At 44.5% G+C, this 26,764-nt stretch overlaps 1 protein-coding gene across 1 annotated transcript in view; it reads right to left on the bottom strand.

Moving 5' to 3' along the window:
• The window catches only part of ABCC3 (ATP binding cassette subfamily C member 3), a 48,115-nt gene extending 24,934 nt beyond the window's left edge, over window positions 1-23,181 (bottom strand). The window contains 9 exon segments of the mRNA XM_063408829.1: window positions 159-377; window positions 4,368-4,499; window positions 5,635-5,696; window positions 6,495-6,620; window positions 8,257-8,394; window positions 9,279-9,404; window positions 10,281-10,457; window positions 23,027-23,097; window positions 23,100-23,181. Of these exon segments, the coding sequence (XP_063264899.1) occupies window positions 159-377; window positions 4,368-4,499; window positions 5,635-5,696; window positions 6,495-6,620; window positions 8,257-8,394; window positions 9,279-9,404; window positions 10,281-10,457; window positions 23,027-23,097; window positions 23,100-23,181 (1,133 nt within the window).
• Between the last annotated feature and the right edge of the window lie 3,583 nt (window positions 23,182-26,764).

The raw sequence follows: 26,764 nt of genomic DNA, 5'->3' as shown, positions 1-26,764 counted from the left end.
AACAAAGAACTTCTGGCATTGCAGGGGGAAGGTGAGGGAGCAAACACATGTGGCACTGTGAGGGGAAAATAACCCTGCATTTCAAAAACAACTGGCCTGTGCCAAAGCCAAGCCTCCACAGGGATTGCACACAGAAACTACTCACAGAGTAAACCCACCTTAGTAGCTGAGGGTTGACAAAAGAGAGTAGGTCTTGTATCAGCTTGAAGAAGGAGCCAATTAAGAAATATGGCCCAAAAGTCCTCAACAAAGCCTTGAGAAAGGAAGGTTTCCTATTGTGCTTTTCATCTCTGATCAGGACTTCTGCATCCTCTGGGCCACCACCAACATGATTCAGCACATGGTTTGATTTCTTCATGTGTGACACATCCTCTTCCCTAGGGACACAAAACACGTGACAGGAGACAAGGGACAAGAATAGCACTGCCCTGAGTCTGCTCCCTCCTCTGCTGCTGACCAACAGCAACACCTCCAACACCACCAAGCTTGCTCAGATCAGCCACTCTTGTGCAATGCAGCCTTGCTTTCTTTTCTTTTTTTTCTAAGTACTTATGGGGTGCAATCCATAGGCCAGAAAATCAATCCCCATGGGATGAGAATGTGCCCAAAGGAGAGGAAGGCTGGACTTCCTTAGAGGACAGACTTGACTTTGCATCTCCAATTTCTTGTACAGGAATCCTCTAAGAAGTGCTGTGGACATCCCACCCAAGGCACCCTCACTGCTCCTTCTGAGCCTGTTCATTGTTCAGTGAGTAGATTTGCTGAACCTTTACCCTTATAGATCACACAGCTGCTTCCAGAGAGGAAGAATGAATCCCCCTGGGGAGACAGGCACTGCAGCAGGCACAGCACTCTCAAAATACAAAGTTTTGCATTCCTGGAAACTTGAAATTGAGTACAAAGCACAGCACCTTCAAAACTGGGCCATCCCCAGGATCTGGACCACAGCTGTCCTGATTCCTCCAGGACAGAAACCTTGGGTTCATGTATCTAAATTTTACTCAGTTGACAATTAAGGCACTTAAACCCTGTTTGTCTGCAACCATTTTTTAACCATTGGACTCAATTATCATAGGTTTTTTTTCCAACCTTAATGATTCCAGGATTCTAGGATTCCTTTCATACTTTTTGTCTCTCTCCCTCTGCCAAATAAGCTAACAAAAGTGACTCTTCCACATACTTTTTTACACTGCCTGATGAAGAATGGGCCCAACATGCACAAACTGCTCTCCAGGGCCCCAGGTATGTTTTAAACCTTTGGGGTTTAGGTGCCTGACTTCTGCTGCCCATCAACAAAGGGTTTGCTCTGGGAAATTATTTCCTCTGTGAATTGCTCTCAAACATCAGCCTGGCAACTTTTCTACCAGAAAGTATCAAATTGCTGTTGTTTCCTGGGGGCTGTGGGACTAAAGAAAAACTTCCTGAATGTCAGACAGGAAAGTTAAGTCCAGGTGGAACAGGGAGAAGGAAATTAATCTGGGGCACATAAGCTTTACAAGAAAAACCAGATGGAAAAGACACCCTAGAAACAGTGAATATTTACCAGAAGGCATTTGAAAAATAACTTGTAAGTACTACCACGGTTGAATTTATGATTTTTCATAAAGACTGTGCAGATTTTTGGAGCTGCCTAGCTGCAGAGTCAAATAATTCCAACAGCCTGTGAGCGTTCACTGTGATCACTGTAGCTAACAGTGCACATGTATAAACTTGTCCACATCCCTTTAGAAAAAGCCATTTGCAAATCCCAAAGCCTTTGCAATAAAGCTTGAGGGTAGGGGGAGAACTAAATCAGACAATTTATTTTTTTCCCCCAGACAAGAACAAACAGTGTTGTCTTTGTCTTCCAGTACAAACCTGGAGAGTTTATGAGCAAAGCCTTGTTTTTCTGGCAGCCTGAAGATTGTTAAACTGGCAGCCTGTTAAACTCATTGAAGGATTTGAAGAAACAACACTACTTGCCCCGACTTTGTGCTGTTAAAAATGTTTATTGCACTGAGCTGACAACAAAGCAATGGTTCTCTTTTTTAGAGTAGGAAAGGGAGAAAATGCACTTTTAGTGTTTACTACTTGTAGTTAGGTGAGGTCGGGTTTTCAGCAGTGTGTGGGACTGCTCACAGCCAAGTTTTTATCAAAGCAAAGAGCTTGTGTCTGGTTATTTACAGCAGGGCAGACAACAGGTAATCATTTATCTCATGGGAGAACACACAGTTCTCACTGGTGCTGACAAGGCCCTGCATCTTCAACGTATCTTCATAAGGAGAAGTTAACTAAAAATAAGGAAAAATGCATTCCAGCTCTCTCTTCTCCATCTGGCTCTCCCTTTCTCAGAAGAAACTGTACTTATCTGTAAAGTGAGTGAGCAGAAACTTCAGCCATATAAGCAAAAAAAGCAAGAGAAAGAAAAAAACCTCCTTGTGTGCTTTGTGTGTGTTGTCTGTAGTAACATTTTAAATCCATGCTAGTCTCCTGTAACTCACTAGAAACAAATGTATTTTTAGTGGTTATTTAACAGTAACTCACAAGATAGCTGTGAAGCAAGAAAAGGTTTGGAATAACAAAAATGTGATAATCATTACCACAAAAGGAGTTTAAAGCTTTAGCTATGTTAGAGCTGCAACTGATTTTTTAAAAATAAATTACTGCTATGTACACTACAAATACTTTTCATCATACTTTCAACACGTGTACAAATAGACACATCATGACATTTTAATGTCATAAGAGCTTGCTCAGAGCAGATTTAATGAGAATTAAAAGGAAAAAAATGTTATTTACAATGTCTCACAAGCAACTACCACTATTTGACACAAAGTAATAGAGAATATCTACTTATTACTGAAGAATAAGCAGAGCTTTTAGAGTTCCATGAAACCCAGCAATTTGGAGTACAGTGATTTGCTTTGGTTTTGCTCTTTTCCCCATCTTAGGATCATTAATACACTTGCACAAAATTTTACCTGAGCGAAATATGACTCATAATTTATGGCTACATTCACTGCCAGCTGGCCCCAGTTTATATGAATAGTTTCCAAAATGCAATGAATCCCCTGACAAAACTCCAGGCACCGTTTCTGGTTTCCTAGTAAAAGTTTTCCTGGACCCCATGCACTCCTGCAGGCCAGCTGTGCTCTTACTGTAAAACAGCCTGAGGGAGTCAGATTTATGTCTGTGCAAAAAGACCAGAACCCAGACAATGCACATTATTTGACACCATAAAAACAGAGACATTAAGACAATGAAAAAAAAAACCCACAAAAATAAACCTTGAATTAGAACTATAACACATCCACACAGAGCACTAGTGGACAGCTGCTGGTGTTAGTGCTGGAAATATTTCAGATTTTGGCTGCAAAGTGGAACTCTGCACATCATATTTAGCCTTGCCAAGAAAATTACAATTCTCTACTAATATGACCAAATAATAGGGTTTTTCCAATTTGGCAAGGACATGCCCAGAAGAGAACAGAGGAAAGCCTCCACATGGAGAAGAAATCTCCACAATGAAAGGAAATGGAAGCACAGGCCTCCTCCTTTGTCCTCCTTATTGACATTTTTCATTTGAAATACACTATTATCACATCTATTTGCTTGGAAACCTTTTGGACACCAAACAGTGGGAGAAGGAAACAGAGCTGCACAATAGATAATTTTTGAAGATTAGATTAGGACAGAACATGCAATAAGAAGGATATCCTCCCAAGCAGGGGTATAACTGTGTGCCAGTTCTGACCCTCATTCCATCTCCATCACAGATTAACACAATTTTGCTGTTACTTTTCCAGACACCAGCAGCAGGGTCTCAGCAATGAAGTGGGATGTCTCTTCCCCTCCTGCCTTTCACATCTTTTGAGTTTCTCATCTTTACTACTGGGAAGTGAAGACTTGCTCACTGCTGAGAGCCTCAAGGCTAAAAATAATGCCAGGCCAAGAAAGTCGTGATGGGGATGTTGAGAAATTTCTTTTGGTTTATGTGCCTGGAAGCTGTGCTCCAACATGCCTGGGAGGGATGCAATGATGCAGTCACTGAACTGCCAGCTCAGTGGTGAAAACTTGTTAATTTTCTACAACACAACCAACTCAACAGCTTCTCCTCACCTCACACATCTCCAGCCCTTCTCCACATGGGAAGTGGCACCACCTGCCCACAGAGATTTTAAGTGTGTTGATGCCACACAGGCCCCACAGGGCTCCTTCCTGCCTCTGCCTAGACATATTAAAATAAGAAAGTTTGACTATTAATGAGTGAAGAACAGAAAGGTTGAAGTGGCAGGTGCATTTTTAGTTATTTTCACAGATGAGCAACTTCAGAGTGTTGAAAGGGCTCAGATAAATCCCTCAAGTTTGCAGATTGTTCGTGTACTTACTGCTTGCACTCTGCTTTTTCTCTCTCCCACTCTTTACTCAGTTGTTGCACGATAGTTTTGGAAGTGTCATCTTCATTCAGTGACCACAAATCTTTGTCTTCCAGGGGCTTTTTGTACCCATGGATTGCCATGCTGCACATGGAGAAAAACAGTCCAATTCAGTTTGGAAAACAGTACTTAAAGCATTGCCAGTAACTCTAGGACTATTAAGCTAACAAAAGCAAGAAGATACTCCACAGGAAGGGAGATGGGAGAATAATTAGCGTCCTTTGTTCCTTTTATTGATGTTTGCAATTAAGGAAAGGACATGATGTATTTCTAATTACATGTATTTTATTGAAAACACCACTTCAGAAAAAAAAAGGACAATAAAATCCAACTACCAGGAGCATTTGGATGAAATTGTGGTGTTAAATGGAAACAGGGAAACTTTAGAAGTGATAATAATAAAGTTGATCTGGAGTAACTGTCAGAGGTGAACAAAATGCAAAAATGGAGCTCACTGGAGTTAAAGGAAAATCAGATTTTTCTGAAAACTACAGTTCTTCAACTGTAAGGGGAATTTTGTCAAGGGATACAAACATCCTGGTTGCCAAGAATCTCACTGGGGAAGCCGAACATTCTGGAAGTTTAGAAAGTTCTCATCCACTCACTAAAGCAAACTTTACAGGGCTGTTACCAGGACAGTAAAATTGCATGGGTGGAAGAATGAAGATCTCAACCACTCTGGGAAAATTGGGTTTTACCACGACCTTTGACAGCTGCTCCACTTCTTTACCATGGAGTGGCAGTCCCAATCTCACATTTGCATCTTTGATACACCTTTTGTCTACAGCCTCACTTGGGGGCAATCATTTACATACATAACCCAGTTCATCTTCCCTTTTGCACAGAAAATGTCCTTATAAAAAAGCATTCACCCATGAACCTCAACAGGAAACAAAAGGGGCCCTCAGCTGGGTGAAAGGCTGCCAGGATTTACCTGGTGGAGCACAGAGCTCCACCTTGGTTTATATTCCAGCATGTGCTGAGCACAGCCAGGGGCTGCACATCCTACCTGCCATGGCACTGCTGCTGCCAGGCTTTGCAGAGAAAAAGTTTGGGCTCTGTGTTTCTAAAAAGGCAATGCTGAAAGTGCTGACACCACTGTGGATGAAAGAGCATCCAGCATCCACTGTTCACAGAAGGGAAAGCTCTGCACTGCTCACTCTGAGCAGCTCAGATCACAAGCAGGGGTTGGGTTTCTCAGCTCGAAGAGAAAACTCACCTTGTAAACCACCAAAATGTCAATCTTGACAGGAAGCCTGCATTTAACTCTGGACATGGATTCTACAATGAATTTATGGGGGGAAAAATCAAAAATAAATAAAGCAAGACATTTACCATCACAACAGTCTATTTTGATAATTTTGGCATATTATATGGTATATTACATGTATGTACCTACGTCCTAATGAGACATAAAATTGATTTCTTTCATTTCCCATGTCACACTGAACTCTTTTTACATCTAAAAATTGCTTCATATGCTGCCTTTAAATCACACCTATAAAGTGTGATCAGTCTGCAGTTTCTGTGATGTTCATTTTAGGACATGAGCTCAACTTCTCTCTCAGCTTGGTTCAATCATAAATCCAATTATAGAGAATATTTTCAAATTGGAGAAGAAATTTAACCTGTGACACCACTAATATCTTCTGTTATTAATGTTTTTCCATATCTGTTCTCAACACATATAGAACTCATTTATTAAGACAAACCTCATAGACTTTCACTAATTTGAGATGAATATTAAGCAAGTACAGCACTATATCCTCAAAAAACCCTCTTGAAACAATTATTATTACACTTCAATGCTCATAAATACAATTTCCACTGCTGCAAAGCAGCAAGCAGGAGAGCTGCTTTCACTACACAGCTTCAACCATTTGTGATGACACAGATAATGGAAAAAGGCTCCAAACCCCAATATTAAATTCCATACCCAGGGTTTTGTAAGAGGGTCACTAAGTACTGCCATCTCTGTGACAATCCAAAGCTGCTTTTAATGACAAGTGCTCTCAGCAGAACTCTCAAAACACCACATAGTCTGTAAAATGCAAATAATGCAAAGTGCAAAATACTTACAGCATCTGTATTAACACGGGAAAAAAATGGAGGCTTCTCTTTAAAACAGGAAAGTATCAACTCAATGATTATCAAAGCAAAGTAGATGTAAAATGTGGTAAACCTGAACCTGTCATTTACATGGCCCTAGAGGGAAAAGAAACACTGTAAATGATTGTTTGATTGTACTTCCAAGCTCCCCATACTCCCTCTCTCCTTTTTCACGGCTTCTTTTGGCAATTCCTTTCTTCCTCTACAGTTGAATGCTGCAAAGCAGCTCCTAGCAGGAATTATCTCACAAAAGCAAGCTCATACTCTGACAAGTGCCCAAGAACATGCTTATCTCCAAGCTTTTCATTAAATCATGTCAAGTTCAAAGTGCTTATACATCTTCACTGCATGCAGACACTCTCTGGAATCAGGTCTACAGAACATCCTTTTAAATTACCTCTGGGGGTTCTTGCACAATCATGTCTTAAGCACAGGAGTTGTCAACCCAGATCAGGGAACATCCTTTTACTTTAATATCTTGTCACTGACAAGCAGTGAGTGTTAAATATTTTCAAAAGAAGCTGCAGAAAAACCACTGCATTGCATAGTCAGAGTTCCATCTAGAGATTATTTCCTTTCCTCATCATGAGTCTGCAGTTTACCTAAAACTCCTTGCTGTGAGAGCATGTCCTTTACACAGCTCTTTCATGCCCTAATGCTGCTCTGAACTTTCTCATTGTTCACTTAAATGTTCAAACCTTAAGTGCAAGGGAAGGAATATTTGGTTCTGGGCAGTCACAGGAGGAGAAATGTTACCCAGACTTGTCCTAAGGCTCTGCACCCACAATTTCAAGATGATTACGGATTCAAACATTGATAGAACAACATTTTCACTTATTAAAGCTCCCTCTAAGTGGTGTGTGGAACAATCTCACCAGATTGCAGCTATTATCTGACAAAGTTCTGCCCAGGCTCTCAGTTAAGGTTGAATTCAATCTCTGCTGGAATATTTCCAACAGCCTGCTTCAGGAAAATCCATGCTAACAGGATAATGCTGCTAATATTACAAAGAAGCAAGAATAAAACCAAGAAATCACCAAACAGAATCAACACTGATTTCACTGAGGAGAAGCAATAATCTTAATGTTTCCCAAGCACTCTTCTTCTCTCCCAGGCTTTGATGATCTAATCACTGGAGCAATCTGCCTTGCCCTACTTAGTGAGATTTGTTTCTGTGAAAAACTGAACAAGTTTCTTCCTGTGGGAGAACCTGCTATGTTTTCAAACAGGAATCATAACAGCCCAGGTTTCTTTCCTCTCCCTCCAACCTTCTATTTCCAGCCCCAGTGGAGTGAAAATGCTGTCCTCAGCACATCAGGCACTGACACGAGGAAGCCCATGGAGCTGCCTATGGAAAAAAGGAACTTTACAGATCAAAATGTGTCCTCTCTGATTATTACCCATCCCCATTTCAGCAAAAGGTTTCAGAAGGGAAAGAGATAAAAAAAGACAGGAGTCTGTTCACATACACACTGTGTTGGTGCCTGTCTCTCATGTCTGTCAGGTTACCAGCACAGCCCTGGGCTAAGCAAAATCTGCTTTTCAACACTGCCTGAGACATCCAGCTCCCTCCTAGTTACATCTCAGTGAAGAAAGCAGAACCAAACTCATCTCTCTCTCTCTGGTAACACCTGGGCTCAGATCTGACTGCAAACTCATGTGATTCACTCTTCTCACACAGATGTGGTGCTCCATCCCCTCCTCTCCAGGCACTAACAGGGATGGCTCTTACCTGTGCTGCTGTAGCCATGATCTTGGAGCGCAGGGGCCCCACAGCACAAAGCACAGACAGGAACCAGAAGATAATGAGCACTCCAGAGGACTGAATTCCTCTCAGCCTCTCGTACTGGACAAGCAGTGTGGCTAAGAGCTGTAAAAATCAGTACAGGGACACATGAACACAACCCCAAAGCAGAGCTCCCCCTCTCTGCACTCCCAGTTCTCGGAGCCACCACTGACTGGGAGGACAGAGCAGCAGCCCCTCTCTGGAATGAACCCACCATGATTTCAGAGGAGTCAGTGGCAAAACCTCCATCAGCTAAGGAGGGCAGCAAATAACTGTGAAATAATTTGTCTTGGTGTTTTCAGAGCCTCAGCTTCAGAATTCAATTTTTAAACCTTTGCACGTATGGTTGAGAACAATTAAATATTAGCTACAAGAATTTTAAACAAATGTAGGAGCTGCCATTTCTCCAATCCAGATGGACCATCATGACTTGTCTAAAAAATGAGATTTTTAAAAAAAAAAATTAACCAAGGGAATTAAAAAATTCAATGGGCAAATTTTAGTGCTTTATTTCTCATACAACAGCCACAAGCCTGTTTGTCATCCTAGTAAAAACCACCTTGTTTTGTTAAATGGAGGAACAAAGTCCAATACTATACAGAACAATGCACAAGCCATGCTCTGTTGTATCTCTCTGTTTAGGCAAAGTCCTATTCAAATTCTCTCCAGACCTGGATCACAAGCCTGGGGAAACAAGTGAAAGCAGGTTGGAAGGCAGAACAATCTCTCCTTTATAAATATTTTAATTTACAAAGCTAAATCTGCTTGAGAGAGAGATTCAGTGACTCTGAGAGGGAGGGACCCCTGCCTTTTTGGCAGCAAAATTTGCTTCAGTGATACAAATCCTAATAATTCAGTTAGAAGAGGTCCAGATAAGGCAAAGGGGCTCTTCATCCTTTATCTGTCTAAGAAAAAGTTATATACTAAGAAAAAGTGAGTGGTCATAGTGAACAGAAACAGCTACAAACCACAGTGATGCCAACGACCAGTGGAGTCACAAAATAGACTGGTGGAGGGGTTCTGTTCTGCAGGAGCTCATGGAAGGAGTAGAAGAGATCTGCCCAGCTCACACACCACAGCAGGACACCAAACAGCTGAGAGGAGGGAAACAGAAACAGCATTTGGTAAATTCCTCTCCAAGGGCAGGCAGAGAGCTAAAAAAATCCCCATTCTGATTCACGGATTCCCAGGAAAACAAGGCTGTGTGAACAATCACAGCACTGATCAGCTGCAGTCTGGTGAACTGTCTCCATTCTAAGCAAGGATCTCATCTCAACTGCTTTCTGAGGGATCTCAGTAGAAAGACTCACGTATTTTCTTGGATTTCCCCCCCTGTTTAATTTTGATTGGAAACACAGGCAGCATGCAGAGTAAAGACAGACATGCCCTGAAGCACAAGCCTGGTATTTTTCTCCAGGAATAACCTGAATTATTTAATGGCCTATGGAAAGTGACTTTCTCGCTTTTCTTAGACCCAGTCACTCACAGAGCTGAGGGGCAGCTGACACCAGGAACATTTGCAGCACAAGGTGCAGATGAAATCACGTTGTTGTTGCATGGGGAGAGTGGCTTGGAAAAACCCTTCTCATGGTTACTTTCACAAGGAGATACAATTCCCACTAGGCCTACCTAGTGCAAAAAACAGCATCTTTGTTTTGCAGCTTTCAGTGGTTTGAACATTAGTTAAGGGTGAAGCAGCATTTTTTGGCTCTCAAAGGGGGATTGCTCAAGGCAGAGCAGTCAGTTCTTCCTCCACCCAGAAAGGCTCCTAGGATGGATTTCCTTCCTCAGAGATCTGCATGTACACAGTTCTGTGAGCAAGCTCCTCAGCACGATAAATGAGAGGGAAACCAGTCCAAACCCTACTGCAGCACTTCCTTGGATGCTGAACCAAGAGAAGTGAACTAAGAGAAGTGAACTAAGAGAAGTGAAGCCTGCATGGCACGAGAGGCACTGCAAAGAGCTCTCACCGTCTTGAACCTGCTCAGCACGGACAGCACGATGTAACCTCGCTTGTGGCGCTTCAGGTAGAGAAGGTAGAAGGGAAAAGCACTCCACAGGTAAATGCTGGGGATCCACGCCAGGACAGTGTTCTGGAAACACGGGGTGAGGTCTGGGTTATCCGTGTGCACTGTCAAGTTGGAGTCCTGAAAGAAGGAGAGACACATTTATCAGCAGAGGCAGGAGTGCTGCTGGCTGGGATATCTGCTTGAATGAAGTTGGATTCAGATGCTGATGGAGTTAGCACATGGCCTGAGTAAGAGCTTTCCCAAAATACTCATCCCAAGCACTTGTGGTTAATCTGCTCTAGTGAAAGGGCTAAGTACAGCTACAAACAGGGCAAAACCTAGAAGAGAAGGATTTCTGCCCTACTCTATTTCAGGGATGGACATACATTTAGCAGCAGACAATCCCTGTTCGTCTCTGTCTTTGCTGAGGCTCAGTTACAGGTGCTGATAACATCACCTCAGGCATTCCCAGCCTGGAGTGCCTCTGCTAAACAAAGCATCTGGGGAAAAACCCTCCACCTGAGAACTCACCCAGCAAGAACGTCCAGCACTGGACAAAATGATCAGATTTAGACCAACCTTACGCTGACCTGGGATAATCCCCTCTTTTTATGACTAAAACTTTGTCCTTCTTACGCATATTCAACTTCCAACTTTAATTACTTCCCCATTCTAAACAAAGGCCAAAGAAATGTATTGAACATGCAGTAGGAATCAGGGGGTTTTTTTTAAACATTTCAAGTAAAGCTTTGCAGCTGTGATCCTGGACACCATAAGCCCCATATGCACTTGTACCTGTGGATTTGAATGCACTGCATACAAACAGTTACATAAGTTCAGACTAAAACGGAACCTTCAATATGGTGAAGGGGAAGTTGGTTTTAATCAAACCCTTTGGAAATTCACAGCTTGGATTTTGCCATCTGATGTGTCATCTTACATGTGGCAGATAAGTACCTACTTGCAGGGAATGTAAAATGACTTTGTTGTACTGTCATTAACAAGATTTAATTAGATAAAACTAAGATATCCCTGGGTGAAATATACCTTATCTCTGCACTACAATAATTTACTTAATTATTTTAGCGTGTGAACTCTCTACAGAAGTGTTTCAGTTTCACTTCTCATCCCTTGTGACAGACTGCTCTGAAAATCAATTCCTCCGAGTATTTCCAGTCCTTCTTCTGTTTACCAGCACGAAAGAGATCAAATGGTGAAAGCAGTGCTTGATTGTAGAACTGAAGAGCCACAGCCTGCAGAGAACCTTTCCATTTCACTGCCGATCTGTCAGAAGGCACGAGCATCTCTGAACTCGTCCACAAACACAAAATTGTTAAGTGTGATGAGAGTGCAGAGCCTTGGCTGGGTGCAGGACAGTGTGGCTGAACTGTGCCACGTTTGTCATGCAGTGCTCCAGCTCTGGCAGTGCTGAAGGCTGGCACAGATCCACCAGCTCCACATCTGAGCCGTGCCTGCTGCTGCCTCTCCAGCCAAGAAATGGCTTTTTCTGGAGGCACTCGGGCACCCAGCGTGGGCCAGCAGGATGAAAAGAGCCCCAATTACCTCAACAGGTTTGTTCAGACCTCGGGCAAGCTTCAACCACAAATCAACAACACAGGGCCAATTACACAGCAATTCAAACACAAGATCAAAACAAAGCAGAACTCCAGCCCCACATTCAAACTATTGCTGTGTTTTCCTCCAGCCAGCAGGTCTGTGGCACCAGAATGGATGATAACATTGAAAGAGCACTGATTTTTTGGCTCATCATCAAAACATTTCAGCATCTTTTAACATAATAAGCTCTTCCAGCAGCTACCCTGCTTGGGGCAGGAGTGCCCTGTAGAAGTTTGGAGCTCTTTAGTTCCCAAGTAGGAGCTTATCTACTCTCATTTATTCAACAAAATACTGATTTCCTCTTTAAATGAGATGTGGTTTAGCAACTTCTTGAGCATGTTTGCAATTGTGTTCCTTTTGCTTATTGGAAAAAATCCTGGAAAAGGAAAGCAGACCAAGAATAGCAACAACTGAAGCACAGAATAAAATGACTCTGTTTAAGGGAAAAGACATTGAGAGGAACCCTGCCCCCCTTTTTTAATTTAAACCTTTCCTGTAAGACCAAAATGGCCACAAATAGCTTTCTGTCTGACAGCAAGCTAGAAACAGCCCCAGATGTCCATTAACTTCTGAACTGAACACAGGCTGCCTATTGTATCCAAGACACAGACTGCAGGGCTGCCAAGCCATTGGAGGGTTTGCATTGACTCTTATTTAAACAAGGCAAAGGGTTTGCACTTCTGAATGTAAAAATGCAGCTGGCCTGAAACCAAAAATTCTGTCCTTAAAAAAAAAAAAAAGAGAGACGAGTAAGATTTTGAGATTCAGTAGAATTAACCCTGAGAATAAAAGTAGAACCTTTCCAAAACTGTGTGAGACCACAGGAAGCAGTACCCACGTGATGGCCAACAAGAACCTACTACAGCCACAGCACATGGGAACAGGGATGTGGGCTGAGGGAGAGACCCCTGGCCAAGGTAACAGGACTGACTACTGGCCTCTTGGTGATGTTTTTCCAGGTCCAATTCCATTCTGGATCAGATAAATAAGCTTTCCTGGAAAAGCTCTGTTTCTGTAAGGATCTGCTGCTGCTCTGAGAGCAGACTGTTCCCATACTGAACAGGAGAGGGGTCCCTGTTAGAAGAACAGTGCCTAAAACAGCTAAGTAGTTGAATTCTATACAAATAACGTGTTCTCCCTGAGACCAGACTGAAGTTGCTATGTGTCCTGGGATAGAGTTCTTGAATATTTCTTTTTTTAAATACACTTTTATTTATTTTCCCCCTCGTAGCTGATATATTGCTCTGTCTCTCTTTTTTTGTTGTCTCCCTTTGCATTATGTTATTACAATTATATTATTTCAGTTATTATACTGTTATTGTCTCAACCCATGGGATTTACCTTTATTCCAAGTCTTCTCCCATCCCAGCAGGGAATTGGAAGGGATTAGTGAGAAGCTGCTGGCTGGGGTTAAACCATGGATGATATATTTCATGGAGAAGGGACTCGACAATGAATTATTATTATTATTATTCCTTTTAAATCAGGGAGTCTTCAAGTTGTGTTTTGGTTTTGTTTTATCCAGCAGGATCTTTCTTCATGGAGCTGAAGTTCTACTTTACAGCTTTATAAATCACCACATGGCAGTGTGTATTCCAACAACCCCTCCAACCTCAGCAACTCATTTTGAGTCAGAATATGACACAAAGGTTCATTACAATCTCTCCTGACCAAGCCAACTTTGTTCCATATTGCTAAATACCCTTCAGTGCAGCAGTAAAGTTCCAGAGCTCCACCCTGCAGAACAAATACGAGACACAACGGCTGCAGGGACACACCAGCTCGTGGCCTCCTGTCTTCAGGGCTCCTGCTTTACTCTGCCTTTGCCTTTCTCAACTGTGTCCTGGGAAACAGAGCACCTTGGATTGTTTCTTGTGTCCTGTTCTGGCAGAGAGTGGAAATACTGGACACCACCTTTGTGCTTGCTGCTAGAAGGTGTCCAACACCCTGGTGTGGGGAGCAGCCCTGCTCCTCGGCCTGGGGCTCTGTGCTCTCCTTTCCCTGGACATCACAGCCCTGCCCTTCAGTGACAGCCCACTGAAAACTCTGCTGGCACTTTTGTGGTGCCCCAGCAGCAGGCACTTCTCCCTCCCAAGGCTAAGTCCTCAGCTGCAAATGCTGGGAAACACAATTTTCTCCACAAAACTCATCCCAGAGAAACCACAAGAGCAGCATGTCCATCCCAGCCAGCTTTTTTTTTTTTCTTTTTTTTTTCTTTTTTTTTTTTTTTTTTTCTTTTTTTCTTTTTTTGCTGCCATCCCACTTACCCACAAGCAAGAGTTGAGGACAATAACCTGTGACCTGTTACTAATGCAGACTCACTGTGCTCTGTGGCTTCTCCTGACTGCCAAAGGCAGCTGCACTCCCTTGGGTGCAGGATCCTTGGTGCTGGAGGCTCTGCTGGCGAGATAAACTACTGCAGAAATCACCAGACCTCTATGCTGAACTGCCTGGGCACACCCTTTACATCATCCTCTGGTACTTAAATACAATGCAAACACCCATGGGAAAAGATTAGAGATGCCTGTTACAGCTTCACAGCAGAAAAGGGATCTGTTGGGTCTAAAACCTACAAATTATTGGGGCTTTCTCCTGATCACTCAAGGATCATTGACAGGGCCCTTGCCACAGTTTTCACTCACACCCATCACTCCTGTCTGTCTTTGGATAAACACAGTTCTTGTACTAAGGGGCATCTGGGCAGCAGGACTTGCATTTAAATGACTAGTTTTAAATACATGATCTTCATTAAGGGAAGGTGTTCAACAGGGGAAGCTCTGAGTATTAAATCTGCTCTAATATTTAGTACTTTCTATTACATTCTCCCCTCTGGAAAAAAAGATTGCTATTGCAAAAGCCATCCTTGAAACTGATAATGCCTTTAAAAGAAAAAAAGTTCAGTGCCACGTGTCTTGGGTTTCCTGCACATCATCCATTAAAGCATTTAAAGAACAGTAAGCTAAAACTTGGCTGCAAAACAGAGACAGGGGAATTCCTGTCTGTCCCTTTCCCAAAATCCCCAGATGATGTCAAAGAACCCTGCTGAAAAAGACCAGCTGGAGTTTTGGTCTTGAGTTTATGTCTAAATCAACTCCTACTCCACTACAGAAGCTTAAAATAAAGCTGGCTTTACCCAGCAGTTAAAATAATTGCTGATGATGCCTTGGACTGGCTACCTAGAACAGAGGCTAGACAGAGTTAAGAGAGTAAAGTGGGTTTTTATTAAAGGCCTTCAACAGATGCACCTTGGGCAGTGCAAAAGCCTGCAGAGGCTACACCCAAGCTGGACAATGGTCACCAGTTTTTCAGACAGAAATAAGTTTGGTCTATTTGCATATCAGGGGTTAATTCAGGTTCAGGTAATGAAGTCACATTCCCCCAGTTTCCCCAATTCACTTTTGTTTGTACTTTTTGAGGCCTGAGGCTGTGGGGTGTCTTTGGTTCTCAGGCACAGAAGGATTGTTTTGTCTGACCAAAACGTGAAGAGAGCTCACAAACACTCCATGTGGAGTTCAGAGTTCTCCACTAGTGCAGTGCAGGATCTGAAAACCAGAAAAGCTAAAATCTTAATGCATCACTGATGCTGCAGTAATGTTCCTCAAACAGCAACAGAGAGCACCCAAACCCTGGAAGCCTTACAGCATCCCTGCAGTGCCAAGGAGTTCCCTCCTTTAAATGGATACATTAATACACATTTCTCTCCAAATTTCTCCAGCTCCAAAAGAATGGTAAAAAGCACAGGAAACACAAACCCAGCCTTTATCTGCTGGAAGGTGAAGGCATTTGGGCTGATGTCATTCACACCCTACCCAAGGCTGACAGAAACATGATAACATGTCTGTTATCACTGCTTTGCATGCTATGGAAGATTAACAATCACACAGGAAAGCTGGCCAGGAAGGAACACATCCACCATGGAAGTGAATAACTGAAAGTAACAATGCTTCCCTGTGGTACACTAACATGGGAATGGTTTCTCGTGAAGAACAAATCGTTAGTGGGAATTAGAATGCAAAGCAGACTCTTCCTGACCTTCTTCTGCCCTTAGGTATGGTCAATAACCTGCCAGGGATTTCACTTGCACAGCCTAGGAACAAAAAAAAATACAAATAAAAGGAAAGGTATCAAAAAGGAAATGGAAGAAATAAAAAGGGTGTCTTTTTCTTGGCTCTACCACACTGCCTCCTGCCAGGAATGAGAGTGGATCTGAACTGCAACACTAAAAACTGCCAGGGCTCAATCTCAGCTACAGTTCAAGCTTCATCTCAGCCTCCCCAGGTCTCACCTCCCATTTCTGCCTGTTGTCCATCTCCTCTGCTTGGTCCCTGTTAACAAATTCTTTGGAACAAACTCTAATAGTCATTTTAGAGCAGAAATGCCAGCAGGTACAGCTGCAGGCCTCCAGAACAGTGCCAGTTTCAAATGGGCTTTTGAGAGCACCCCCACCATTCACACCTCCAAAGGAACAGGGTCACTTACAGGAGGAGTGGGTGCTTCACTGATCCCCAGGGGCTGCTGCACAACTCAATTCCTCCTCATGATTACAGGACAACTTTTCCCACTGGTAAAGGCAAGAGGTAACAGCATTTTTGAGAGCAGCAACACTGCTCAGAAAGAAGGGGTTGAGGGACATCAGCTTTTCCAGCTCTGCATGAACCACACAGATAACCAGAAATTGTATTTTTCTGTTCCACAAACCACACTGCACCAGCTCTCTACATAACTGAAGGACACCAGGCAGATTGAACTTTCTTTTCTAGCAGTAAAAGGATCTTTAGTGGGTTATTTTAAGGGATCAAATAGGCCTGGCACAGGGCCAGAGCCTGTAGGAGTTGGTTTATGACTGTGGAGTTAATTTGTCACAGGTTTTTGCTCAAGCTGAAGTTTCATGATACAAATGCTATTAACCACACCATGTACTTGAGGACTAGACATCAGCACTAGACAGTAATTTCCATTTTTGTTCTCCTTTCAGGTTTAGAAGTTCAGAGCTTCTTTGCTGTCAGGTACAGAAATAAAAATTTTAAAAAATGGCAGGTTCATATTCCCCACAGCCATGGGAGACCAGGTAATAGAATTTTTTTTTTTCAGAAAAGCCCCTGTAGCCTCAGGGAGATAGTGAAGGAAACCACTCTATATATATGGATCTAAGACAAGATACACCTAAAGTAAAAATAAAATCCATCTATTTCAGCTGTATCAGTGACACTCAGGCCTCTTGCTTGGACAGAGGGACATTTTTTACTTGTGGAAGGGAGGGCATGGTGCAAACATTCAGGTAAAAATGTTCCAGAATCAAAGGCAGGATTGAGAGGAAAAAGAAGCAGGACTGTTCCTACACAAGGAAGTTCAAATTGACCAAAGCTATGCACTGTTGGGAGAAACTCCCTGTTACTGGAATCACAGAGGGCTTTTCCTATGGCCTTGTGTAAAGGAGTGGGCTGCCCTGCTGCAGCCCAGTGTGATAATGGCTGGGGGGGAAATATCCTTGATTTCAGCCATCCCATCTCCTTTCAGTTAAAGGAGTTGGGTTCATTGAAGGATCATCACGAATGTAGCTCATTTGAAGGGACAGGAACAGCTCAAACAGCTGTGAAGGACACAGTCCCACTGTAATGACATTTTAAGCCAGCCCAGCCAGTTGGGCTGATGTATTCCACCAATAAAAAAGATTGTCACAGAAAAATTGCCATCAGCACTGCTCTGAGAGCAGTTGGAAGATATTCTAGAATAAAAATCATTCAACTAGAGGGAAGAGGAGAGCACAATTGCACAAATGTCAAATGCATTCTTAGTTTCAGAGAGAAAAAATATTATTTTTTCTTAAACTAAATTACTTGTGACTTTTGAAGCAACTCCCATGAAACAGTTTCTCTTCTCCATCTCCTTCATTCTTCATTCTGTTCTAAGTCAGGGCTTTATGACACTGGCACATGACATTACTGTAAATTATCTAAATTTTATTGCATTGACTTTGCCTCTCATGCTCCCAGGAGATCAGCACAGGGACAAGATGCCAGCTCACACAGGCCAGCATGGAATCAGAGCTGTGGGTGTTCAAAAGCCTGGGCACATTCCTGGGAACATCTCTGGCTCACGGCCACTCTGCTCTTCACAAGCTCAGCCAAGGAATTTGCAAGTGGAGAATGGCCCATCCCAGTCAAGGGGAGATCAGGAGAAAAATCCAGCATGAACTTACTGGGAAAAATCAAAGACCTCATTTAATATGTTTTTCAAATGATTTTTAAAATTTTTTTTAATTAAACATTAATAGTCTCCTTATTTTAATACAGTACAAAATTACACATGTCAGAAGGAAAGGATTGTCTCTCCCATGACACAACCTGCCAGGTAGCTGAGGCCCATCTCAAAATGCTTTATTTTCCTAAATACAACTATTAAATTTTAGCTACGTTTTAAGGAGCTCCTCATGTGACTCGGATTAAGTTCCAGTATAATTTCTTTTCAGGAGGCAAACTTTATAGCATTCCTAAGTCCCAGACACCACAGCTTCCAGCTGTGTCACATATGCTAAAATGGCCCAGGGGAGGAGCATTTTTGTGTTGAAAGCTGCAGAGTTTCAATAATTAAATCACCAAAGGACTCACTTGATACTGGCAGCTTTCAGTGGTATCAGGTTTTGCCCACAGCTCTCAGATCCACACTTTGTCTTTCCCAAAGAGTGCCAAATCCAGGCTCTTTGCACAGTCTTGCCATTTACACACAGATGAATGGTGTCAGGTCCTAGCTAATACTCCAAATCCTATGCTAAATATTTATATTTATACTGCTCCTGACGTTGAGAATCTCTGGCCCCAATCAATTAGCAAAGCTTCCATTCAGTTCATGTCAAAGCATGAAAATCTTGGAGAATTTGAGCTTGAGTACTTAATTGATTTTAACTTCAGGATGTTGCCAACCCAGCTACCCTTTGAGAGAGCATAACTTCCCAGATTTGATGTCTGAAGGGACTGCTAAAATCACCTAACATCAGAAAGAACACAGGTGCCCCATGCAGTTATTTGTCAAGAGATTTACAGGAGTGGGATTCAGCTGAAGCTGGATGCAGTTAACAAAGATTATACAGAGATCTGTATCATGTTTCAATCTCTATAAACACTGAGCATTCTGTGTTTAGCACAGGGTGGCAGAAGGGGAAACTAAAATATAAACAACAGCCAGTCTGGACCATAGTGCCCCACTGCAGGAGCCTTCCTTGGCAGTGATCTCCTGTCACCTTCTGCTTCCCTCATCCTCTGCTAGAACTTATTTAGCTGAAAATAGAATGGAATTGTTAAAATTAAATGTTTTACTATTAATTTAGGGCCAAGCCACGGAAGTTGTGAGGGGGGTTTAAGTAAACTTGTACACATGCTACAAATATATGCTATTTGTCATCTTCCTGGAAAGAAATATTCCTGCCTTACTACAGCTCGTCTTCAACTACAGAAAAAATTAAACATGATGCAGCAAAAGAAGAAGTTGAACTTCTGGCACTTTGAAATGCACTTTCCTGCTCTGCTGGTTCAGAGAGCAGTATGACTTTTAGCCCAAGTCCACCAAAATTTGACAGAGTGACTCAAGGTGAAGCCATGAACCTGAAGGTTAAAGGGCTGCTTTGTACAGGACTATCACAAAGCCAGGGCTGAGGTATTGGTTACTCCTTAGAGCTGCTGCATTTCCTGCTGGGTTACTCAAGAGCCTCTGGATGAAGAAGGAGCCAGCACTCCACGTGGGATGGGGAAAAACAAGACATCTGTCAGGACCCCAAGACACAGAGAGAGTAAGGAAATGGAGCTGTCAGCTGAGCAGCATCAAAAGGAACTGAGAAATTGTGGTCTCCCCTTTGAAATGTTCCATCACTTTTTCTCTCATTTCCCACTTATGCTGTAAAAAAACCACACCACCCAAAACACAAGCTGCTGGTTAAAGCCCAGGCACTTTGCTTGTCTGCAGACCAAGGTGTTTTATTTCCCCTCATCCCAACATTACTGAATAGCAGCGCTGAGCACCCAATGTTTTAATCTCACTTAGGGAGGCTGAGCTGCAGGAAGACAAGGTTTCTCTGGAACAGAATTTGGTTTTTTCCAAGTTTTGCTCTTTAATCACTAGGCTGAAACACTTCTGTAACAAACACTCCCCAGGAGATGACTTTGCTCCCCACTCAAAGAAGCTGCTCATGTTTCACCACAGTGGAGGACACAAGCACCAAAAAATTGGTAATTCACTGGCATCTCCTTCTCCAGATGGAGATTGTGGGTCACGTTAACTGGCACACCTATTTAGCACAGCAAATATGTGACACAGTAAACAGGAGGTGATTATGGGCCCTGGTGAAGAACACACCTAAGGCCTGCCTTGTGTGGGTATGTGCTGCCACATTCCCCTCCTCCCCAGTTAGCATGGGAATATCAGATATTAACAGCTGAATAGACAGTGATTCCAAGGGTTCAGATGAAGAGTGTTCACAATGCACTATGAAAACATAATATCCCAGCTGTTCCTCTTTTATGTACAAATAACCTACATTTGTATTAGCAATTTGCTGATTCCATGTTCAACAGGTAAAGTGGCTGCAAGCCAAAAGCTTTTATAGATTTCTAATGGGATCTACAGTGTTCCCTTTCATTTCTTATTTCTCAAATGTGTTGAGCAGGAAGTTATTTTGCCTCTGCAAAAAAAAAAAATGCAAACCAGCAAAATTTCCAGCAAAATTCCCCACCCTGAATCAGGGTGAGGAGTTGAAACCAAAACTTCCAATAAGCCAAAAAATCCAACATAAATCAATCATCTGTTTAAGTTGATATATTTCAAGATAAACATTTTCATGAGCTAATTCTGAACTATTTTGGTTTTATTCTGATCCTCTTTTAACAGAAAAGTATTGTAGTTGATTTAAACTCCAAAACAAAGAAATGTTTAAATTGGAACAGCATGTTTCCTTTCACTCTAAACAGTTTTAAAACTGGCACCAATACGACATTCAGCTTCCAAAAATACCTGAATTTTCTTTGGCAAAAAATGGGGAGTCTAAGTTCATCAGCTAATGAAAAATTGAACATTAATACTGGTTCACATTTGATCAAGTTCTTGTTTTGAACTGCAAAGCTGGACACCATTCATTAGTTTGGTGCACAGGCTGGGAACTGCCTTTCACTGTGTTCTCCCTTCCTCAAATGCAGCAAGAGAAACCCCAACTTTTGTGGGCAGATTTCAAATAAAAGCCTCTACCTACATTTTCTCATGGAACAACATATTTGCACAGGAAATCGTTTCCAGGTGTCTGTCACCTACCTGGTCATCACTTAAAATATCCTACAAAATCAGTGCAATGTGTATACTCCTGCTAACAGAAAATACCAAAAATAAGGCAATCACTGAGTTCAGCCTGCTGGTCATGGAGTCACAGTGATACATTTCTCAGAGTTGTTGAGTTTCACTCTTAAAAACAATTAAGCACATGGAAAGTTGTTCTGACCCCAAGGAACTGTGGAAGAAGAAAGGAAATGGGTCCACAGAGAGCACAGAAAACCCCGAGAGCAGCACAGAGGGTGCTGGAGTGTAACACCACAGCATAAAGTACAGAATGACACACTCACTGCATACTTCAAACCAGGAAATCTCCCTGGATATTTACATGAACATATCAACAACTGCTACAGGAGCTGTTGCACTGCCACCCTTCCCTGAGAAGCCAAGAGCTGCTTTGAGGCAGCCAAGGGATCAGGGAGCAGGGCTGATGTGTTTGTGCTTGTTCCTGTTCTGGAAGTGTTGATGGTAGAAACAATATATGAAAATACTTGTTTGAGCAAGCTTATCTGCCAACTGCTGTGGCAGAGAGGGTGCAGAGCACTTGGAAATGAAATACAAACAGAGAAATGTAACCAAGGGGATTAGGAGCCAAACTCCTCTTTTAATTAGTAATATTGGGACAGATATTGAAAGGTAATTAGTTATATGAGGATGAAACTCAGCATTAAGTGCTCAGGGCCAACTGCTTGTCCTGTCCTGTAGCAGCTTCCCAGCAGTGATGCAACTTCAGACATTCCTGTTCATTACTGCTCCTCGTTTGAGGAAAAAAAAATCTCCCTTGAGCTAAAGCAGTGTAAAAAAAGGGACACAAAAAACCTGATTAATTGGGGGGCACTTCCAGATTCTGCACACGTGCTCAAATCTTCATGGCTACTCATGGTCTCAGTGTGTGCCTGCACAGCAGAGAGGCAAACACCGCGCTGCACCTCGGGGAAACACAGCACTTACACACCCTCAGCATCAGAGCAGAGCGTGGCAGCAACTCCCAGACTTTGTGATTACAAACCCAATGCCCGCTGCAATCAGCCTCCCAAGGGGCTGAGGGCTCCCAGTGCTGACAGAAATCACCGGAATTCACCGCAATCCTCCGGGGCCGGTGACACCCTGGGCTGCCACGAACCCAGCCCGCTCCTAGCAGGAACAAAGCTCTGCAAGGGGAGCCTTTGCCAGCCATGGAAATCTCTCCGAAGAGCAGAACAAGTGCGAGAACAGCCAGGAAGGGCCCGGGCTGGTCATCGCCAGGTCCAGAGGCGGCTGTGCCGGGAGAGCCGCATCCCCCGCGGGATGCTCGGGGGAGGGTCTTGGCTCCGGTGCGGAGATGCTGAAGGACGAACAGAACGGAGCGGGACCCTCCGTCCTGCCCGAGCGGAGGCACCGCACCGCCGGCTCCGGGACGGCGCTGCCCGGCCCGGGGCACACCGGGGGGATCCCGGGGCAGACACGGAGGGATCCCGGTCACACACGGGGGGATCCCGGTCACACACGGGGGGATCCCGGGCACACACGGGGGGATCCCGGTCACACACGGAGGGATCCCGGTCACACACGGGGGGATCCCGGTCACACACGGGGGGATCCCGGTCACACACACGGGGAGATCCCGGGCACACACACGGGGGGATCCCGGTCACACACGGGGGGATCCCGGTCACACACCGGAGGACCCCGGGCACACACCGAGGGGATCCCGGGGAACACTGGGGGATCCCGGGGCGGAGCGGGCGCGGCGCTGCCCCGGCCTCCCCGCCGGGCACGAAGCGGAGCAGGGAGAAGCTTACCCAGAAGCGGGACCCGCAGAAAGCCTCCATGGCCGCGGCAGGAGCGCAGCGCTGCTGCCGGGGAATGGCAGCACCGCGCGGGGGTAGGAGCCGGTTCCTTCCCCGCTGGGCGGGCCGGGGCCGGGGGCGGGGGCGGCGGGGCCGGCGCGCCCCATCCCACGGCCCCGTCCCGTCCCACGGCCCCGTCCCATCCCACGGCCCCGTCCCATCCCACGGCCCCGTCCCACCCCAGCGCACCCTCCCCGGGAGGAGCCCGCCGCGACCCTGCCCGGCCCGGGAGGGGCCCGCAGACGGGCCAAGGCTGCCAGCAGGGGCTGTCCTTGCTCCGCTCCCGAGCCCGGGCACCTCACAGCGTGGGTGGCACCTCACAGCGTGGGTGGCACCTCACAGCGTGGCTGGCATCCCAGCGCCCCCAGCTCGGTGTGACCACGTCCCTGCTCGCGGAGCGGGGCTCTGGTGGTACCCACGTGTCAAGAAGAAGCCGTGTAAACTCCCATCCCTGGAAGTGTTCAAGCCCAGGTTGGACAGGGCTCTGAGTGACTTGGTCTGGTGAGTGGCATCTCTGCCCATGGAGGGACTTGGGAACGACATGATTTTAAGGTCCTTTCCAACGCACATCATTCTGTGATTCGAGTGTGTGCTGAGGAGTGTGTAAAGCTGGGCCACTTGCTGGCTTTGGGTTTACCGTGTCCATCCATCCAGACCACCTGGGCTAATGTTGCCATCATGGAAAGGCTTCTTGTCTCCCCATCAGAGTGCTGTGGAGTGTCATTTCCCCAGCAGGACTTAAGTGAGCATCACATCACTCTCCATCCATCTCCATCCTCTTTCTTGATGCTGATTGCTTCTGCTGCAGACACGTGATGAAACCCGTGGCAAGGATCCATTTCAAAAGCCTTCAGTCAATATAATTTCGTGATTATGTGTAACTAATGGGTTTTGTAGTGTAGCACCTTCTGGACACAATCTGGATTTCACCTTCCCGTGATGCAGAAGCACTGTTTGCTTTCCTCTTTATTAGGACTTCTACAGTATTATTGACCTTCCAACACCTGCTGTTTGTTCACCCACTTGCTGCAGCATCTGGTTCAATTAACATCATCTTACACAAAGCCACCCTGCAGCCACAAATTTATTTTCATATTTTAAGAGTCTGAGCTTCTTTCCTTTCTGCAACATTTGGAACTCTGAGGTTGGAAGGATGTGGTCAAAAATGTTCACCAGAACAAAAAGGAGTAGAATGGAATCATGAGTCAGAGAATCAGAGAATCAGAGTGGTTTGAGTTGGAAGGGAGCTTAAAGCTCATCTAGTTCCAACCCCTGTCGTGGAGCACACACTTGATCAGGCTGCTCAGGGCTCCTGGTCTTGAACACTTCCAGATATGGGACATCCACAGCTTCTCTGGGCAACCTGCTCCAGTGCCTCAGAGGAGGGCAGTGCTGCTGTATCCCAAAAATTTGTCATCCCTAAAGAGAAATCTAATCTTCTAATCTTTTATGGAGATACTGGGACTGCTTCCCACCCAAAGCACTATCAGAGAAAGCCATGACCACTGCCAAGAATTTGCTTTAGACATTTACTATAACCTGGCTAAAGGTGTGCTGTTCTCATTAGTGTGGAAAGATAAGCTCTTGCCCAAGATAAGGTTCTCAGGTGATTGCCTACAAGATCTGAAATGTCAGACTGAGCCAGGCTGATCAACACAGTCACATTGCAGCCCTGTGGAGTAAACACCAGAGAAGCCCAGGCCAACTGGGTGAATGAGATCTTCTGAGGACACAGTGGGTTGGCCCTGCAAGTCTTACTGCAAAACTTCTGTTCAGTGGAATTGCTCTGCAAGAAAAGTTTTAAGAAAACTCAGAAATAGCTGTGAGTTACTCCTTTATGGCTTTTCAAATCTCCTCTCCTGCAACAACCTCTGAGAGCAGCTGCTTCAAGAGAAGTGCTGAGAATTTCATGTCTGCTGAAACATGGGCATGCTCCACTGGGATTCTTGCACCAAGGAGCAGGATTGGATTTGAGAATGTGCTCAAAATTAAGACCAGCTCTGACATTATGAGATGTCACAGGTACAGAGGCACCTCACAAACAGCTGCTGTAGGCTGTGTGTACAGGAAGGGAGAGGTTTACTCTATCAGTGTGCTTCACAGTCCAATTGACAAGTGAATTAATTCCTGGTTAAATTATTGACTTTGGTGGTTCTGTTGAACCTCATGTTTTTTCTACCATATCCATAGAGGAAGGTCCTGAATTGGGGTATTTCCCTTGGTCTTGCAAGACTCTAAATAAGGAGCCCTAAATAATTCTGCCATTTGTTTCATGTTCCTAATTAATGCTTCTGCTGTTAGTTAATGCCATTAAAGAGGGATGGCAGTGATGAGTGGGTGGCAGCTGGGGTGCTGGCTCCCCCTGCATCCCTCCTGAGCTTGAGGGGGATGCCTGGGCAGCCTGGACCTCACAGCAGACACTGTGACTTGCACTGGCTTTGACTTGGGCTTTGCACTTGCATGACTTCCATGCACTGTCTGGCAAAGCAGACAAGCAGAGTGGGAAAAATCAAAGGCAGGAATTAAGGGAGTATTAACTTCTCAGACAGACAAGATAGAGGGGGAAGCTTAAAAGCTCCTGGGAAGGGCCATGGTAAAGGATTCTGCTGACACTGGTGCAAAGCAGAGCCTGAAGCACTGTCCTGGGCAGTTCACTTTGGTCCTGCCTCCTTTTAATGATGGGAATGGAGATGGAGGTACCCAGAACATGTTATTACTCCTGTGATGTTCCCTCAAATGCAGGCTGTCCTTGCAGGGAAATGAAATGGCACCTTTGGTGCAAATGTCAGGGAGTCATGAACTCACCTCCTCTCCCTGGACATTTGTTCTTTATTCCGGGGAGTGACAAGATCTGATCAGGATCCATTCAGCAACAATGCATTCAAATCTTCTTTTTCGTGCCAACTGCACAGGAAGGGACCTTTCACCTGCCAACACCTGGAGTGGATCAAACCAGAGCGATCAGGAAGCGCCTCCAGGCACAGCCGGGCCCTGCAGGAGAGCCCAGATATGAACTGGAGTGATTCAGTGGGGCAGGACAGGGGTAACGTGAGGAGAAGCTGTTTGTGTAAGCACGGTGCCAGGGGTGAGGCAGGCTGCTTTCCATGCCACACTTTATGCTGGCTCTCAAGGCATTACCAGCAGGGTGAAGTGTGGCCGGCTCCTGAAAAGATCTGCACAAAGAAGCACATTCAGAGCTGAGGGCTGGGGATGTCCTGAGCATGTGCAGCTCTGAAAGTCGTGGTTTTGGGGTTAGTTGACTATAAATATCACCTTCTTTCTCTGCTTGGAACAGCACAGGCTCAGCTTCCTTTCCAAGACCCACAAAGGTGTCGTATTTTACAGATGGTAAGAAAAAGAGCCTGCCAAAGAGGATGCATTTACAGCAAGGCCCTATTTACTTCATAAAAAAGGGGGGGGACACCTTGTTTTAACACACTTAAGATGAGAACTTGTAACTAACTCTGCTTAACGTTAACACTGAATGAGTAGCAGCAGACTTGGGCTTTCTTCTCAATGCAAACATGTGCCTCTCCCTTTTTGCATGAAAGGATTTAATTTCCTCATTTCTCGCACATGCCATGAGCAGTTTAGAAGTCCCACGATAAAACAGATGAGCAGCCTCAGGTTTTACTCACTGCACTGCTTTGGGCACATAGCAGCTACACGGCTCTGTGGGAGTGGAAGGCA

This window comes from Prinia subflava, chromosome 12 (genome assembly GCF_021018805.1).
Source record: "Prinia subflava isolate CZ2003 ecotype Zambia chromosome 12, Cam_Psub_1.2, whole genome shotgun sequence".
Classification (NCBI taxonomy): Eukaryota; Metazoa; Chordata; class Aves; order Passeriformes; family Cisticolidae; genus Prinia; species Prinia subflava.
This window is presented reverse-complemented; position numbering and strand designations above follow the sequence as displayed.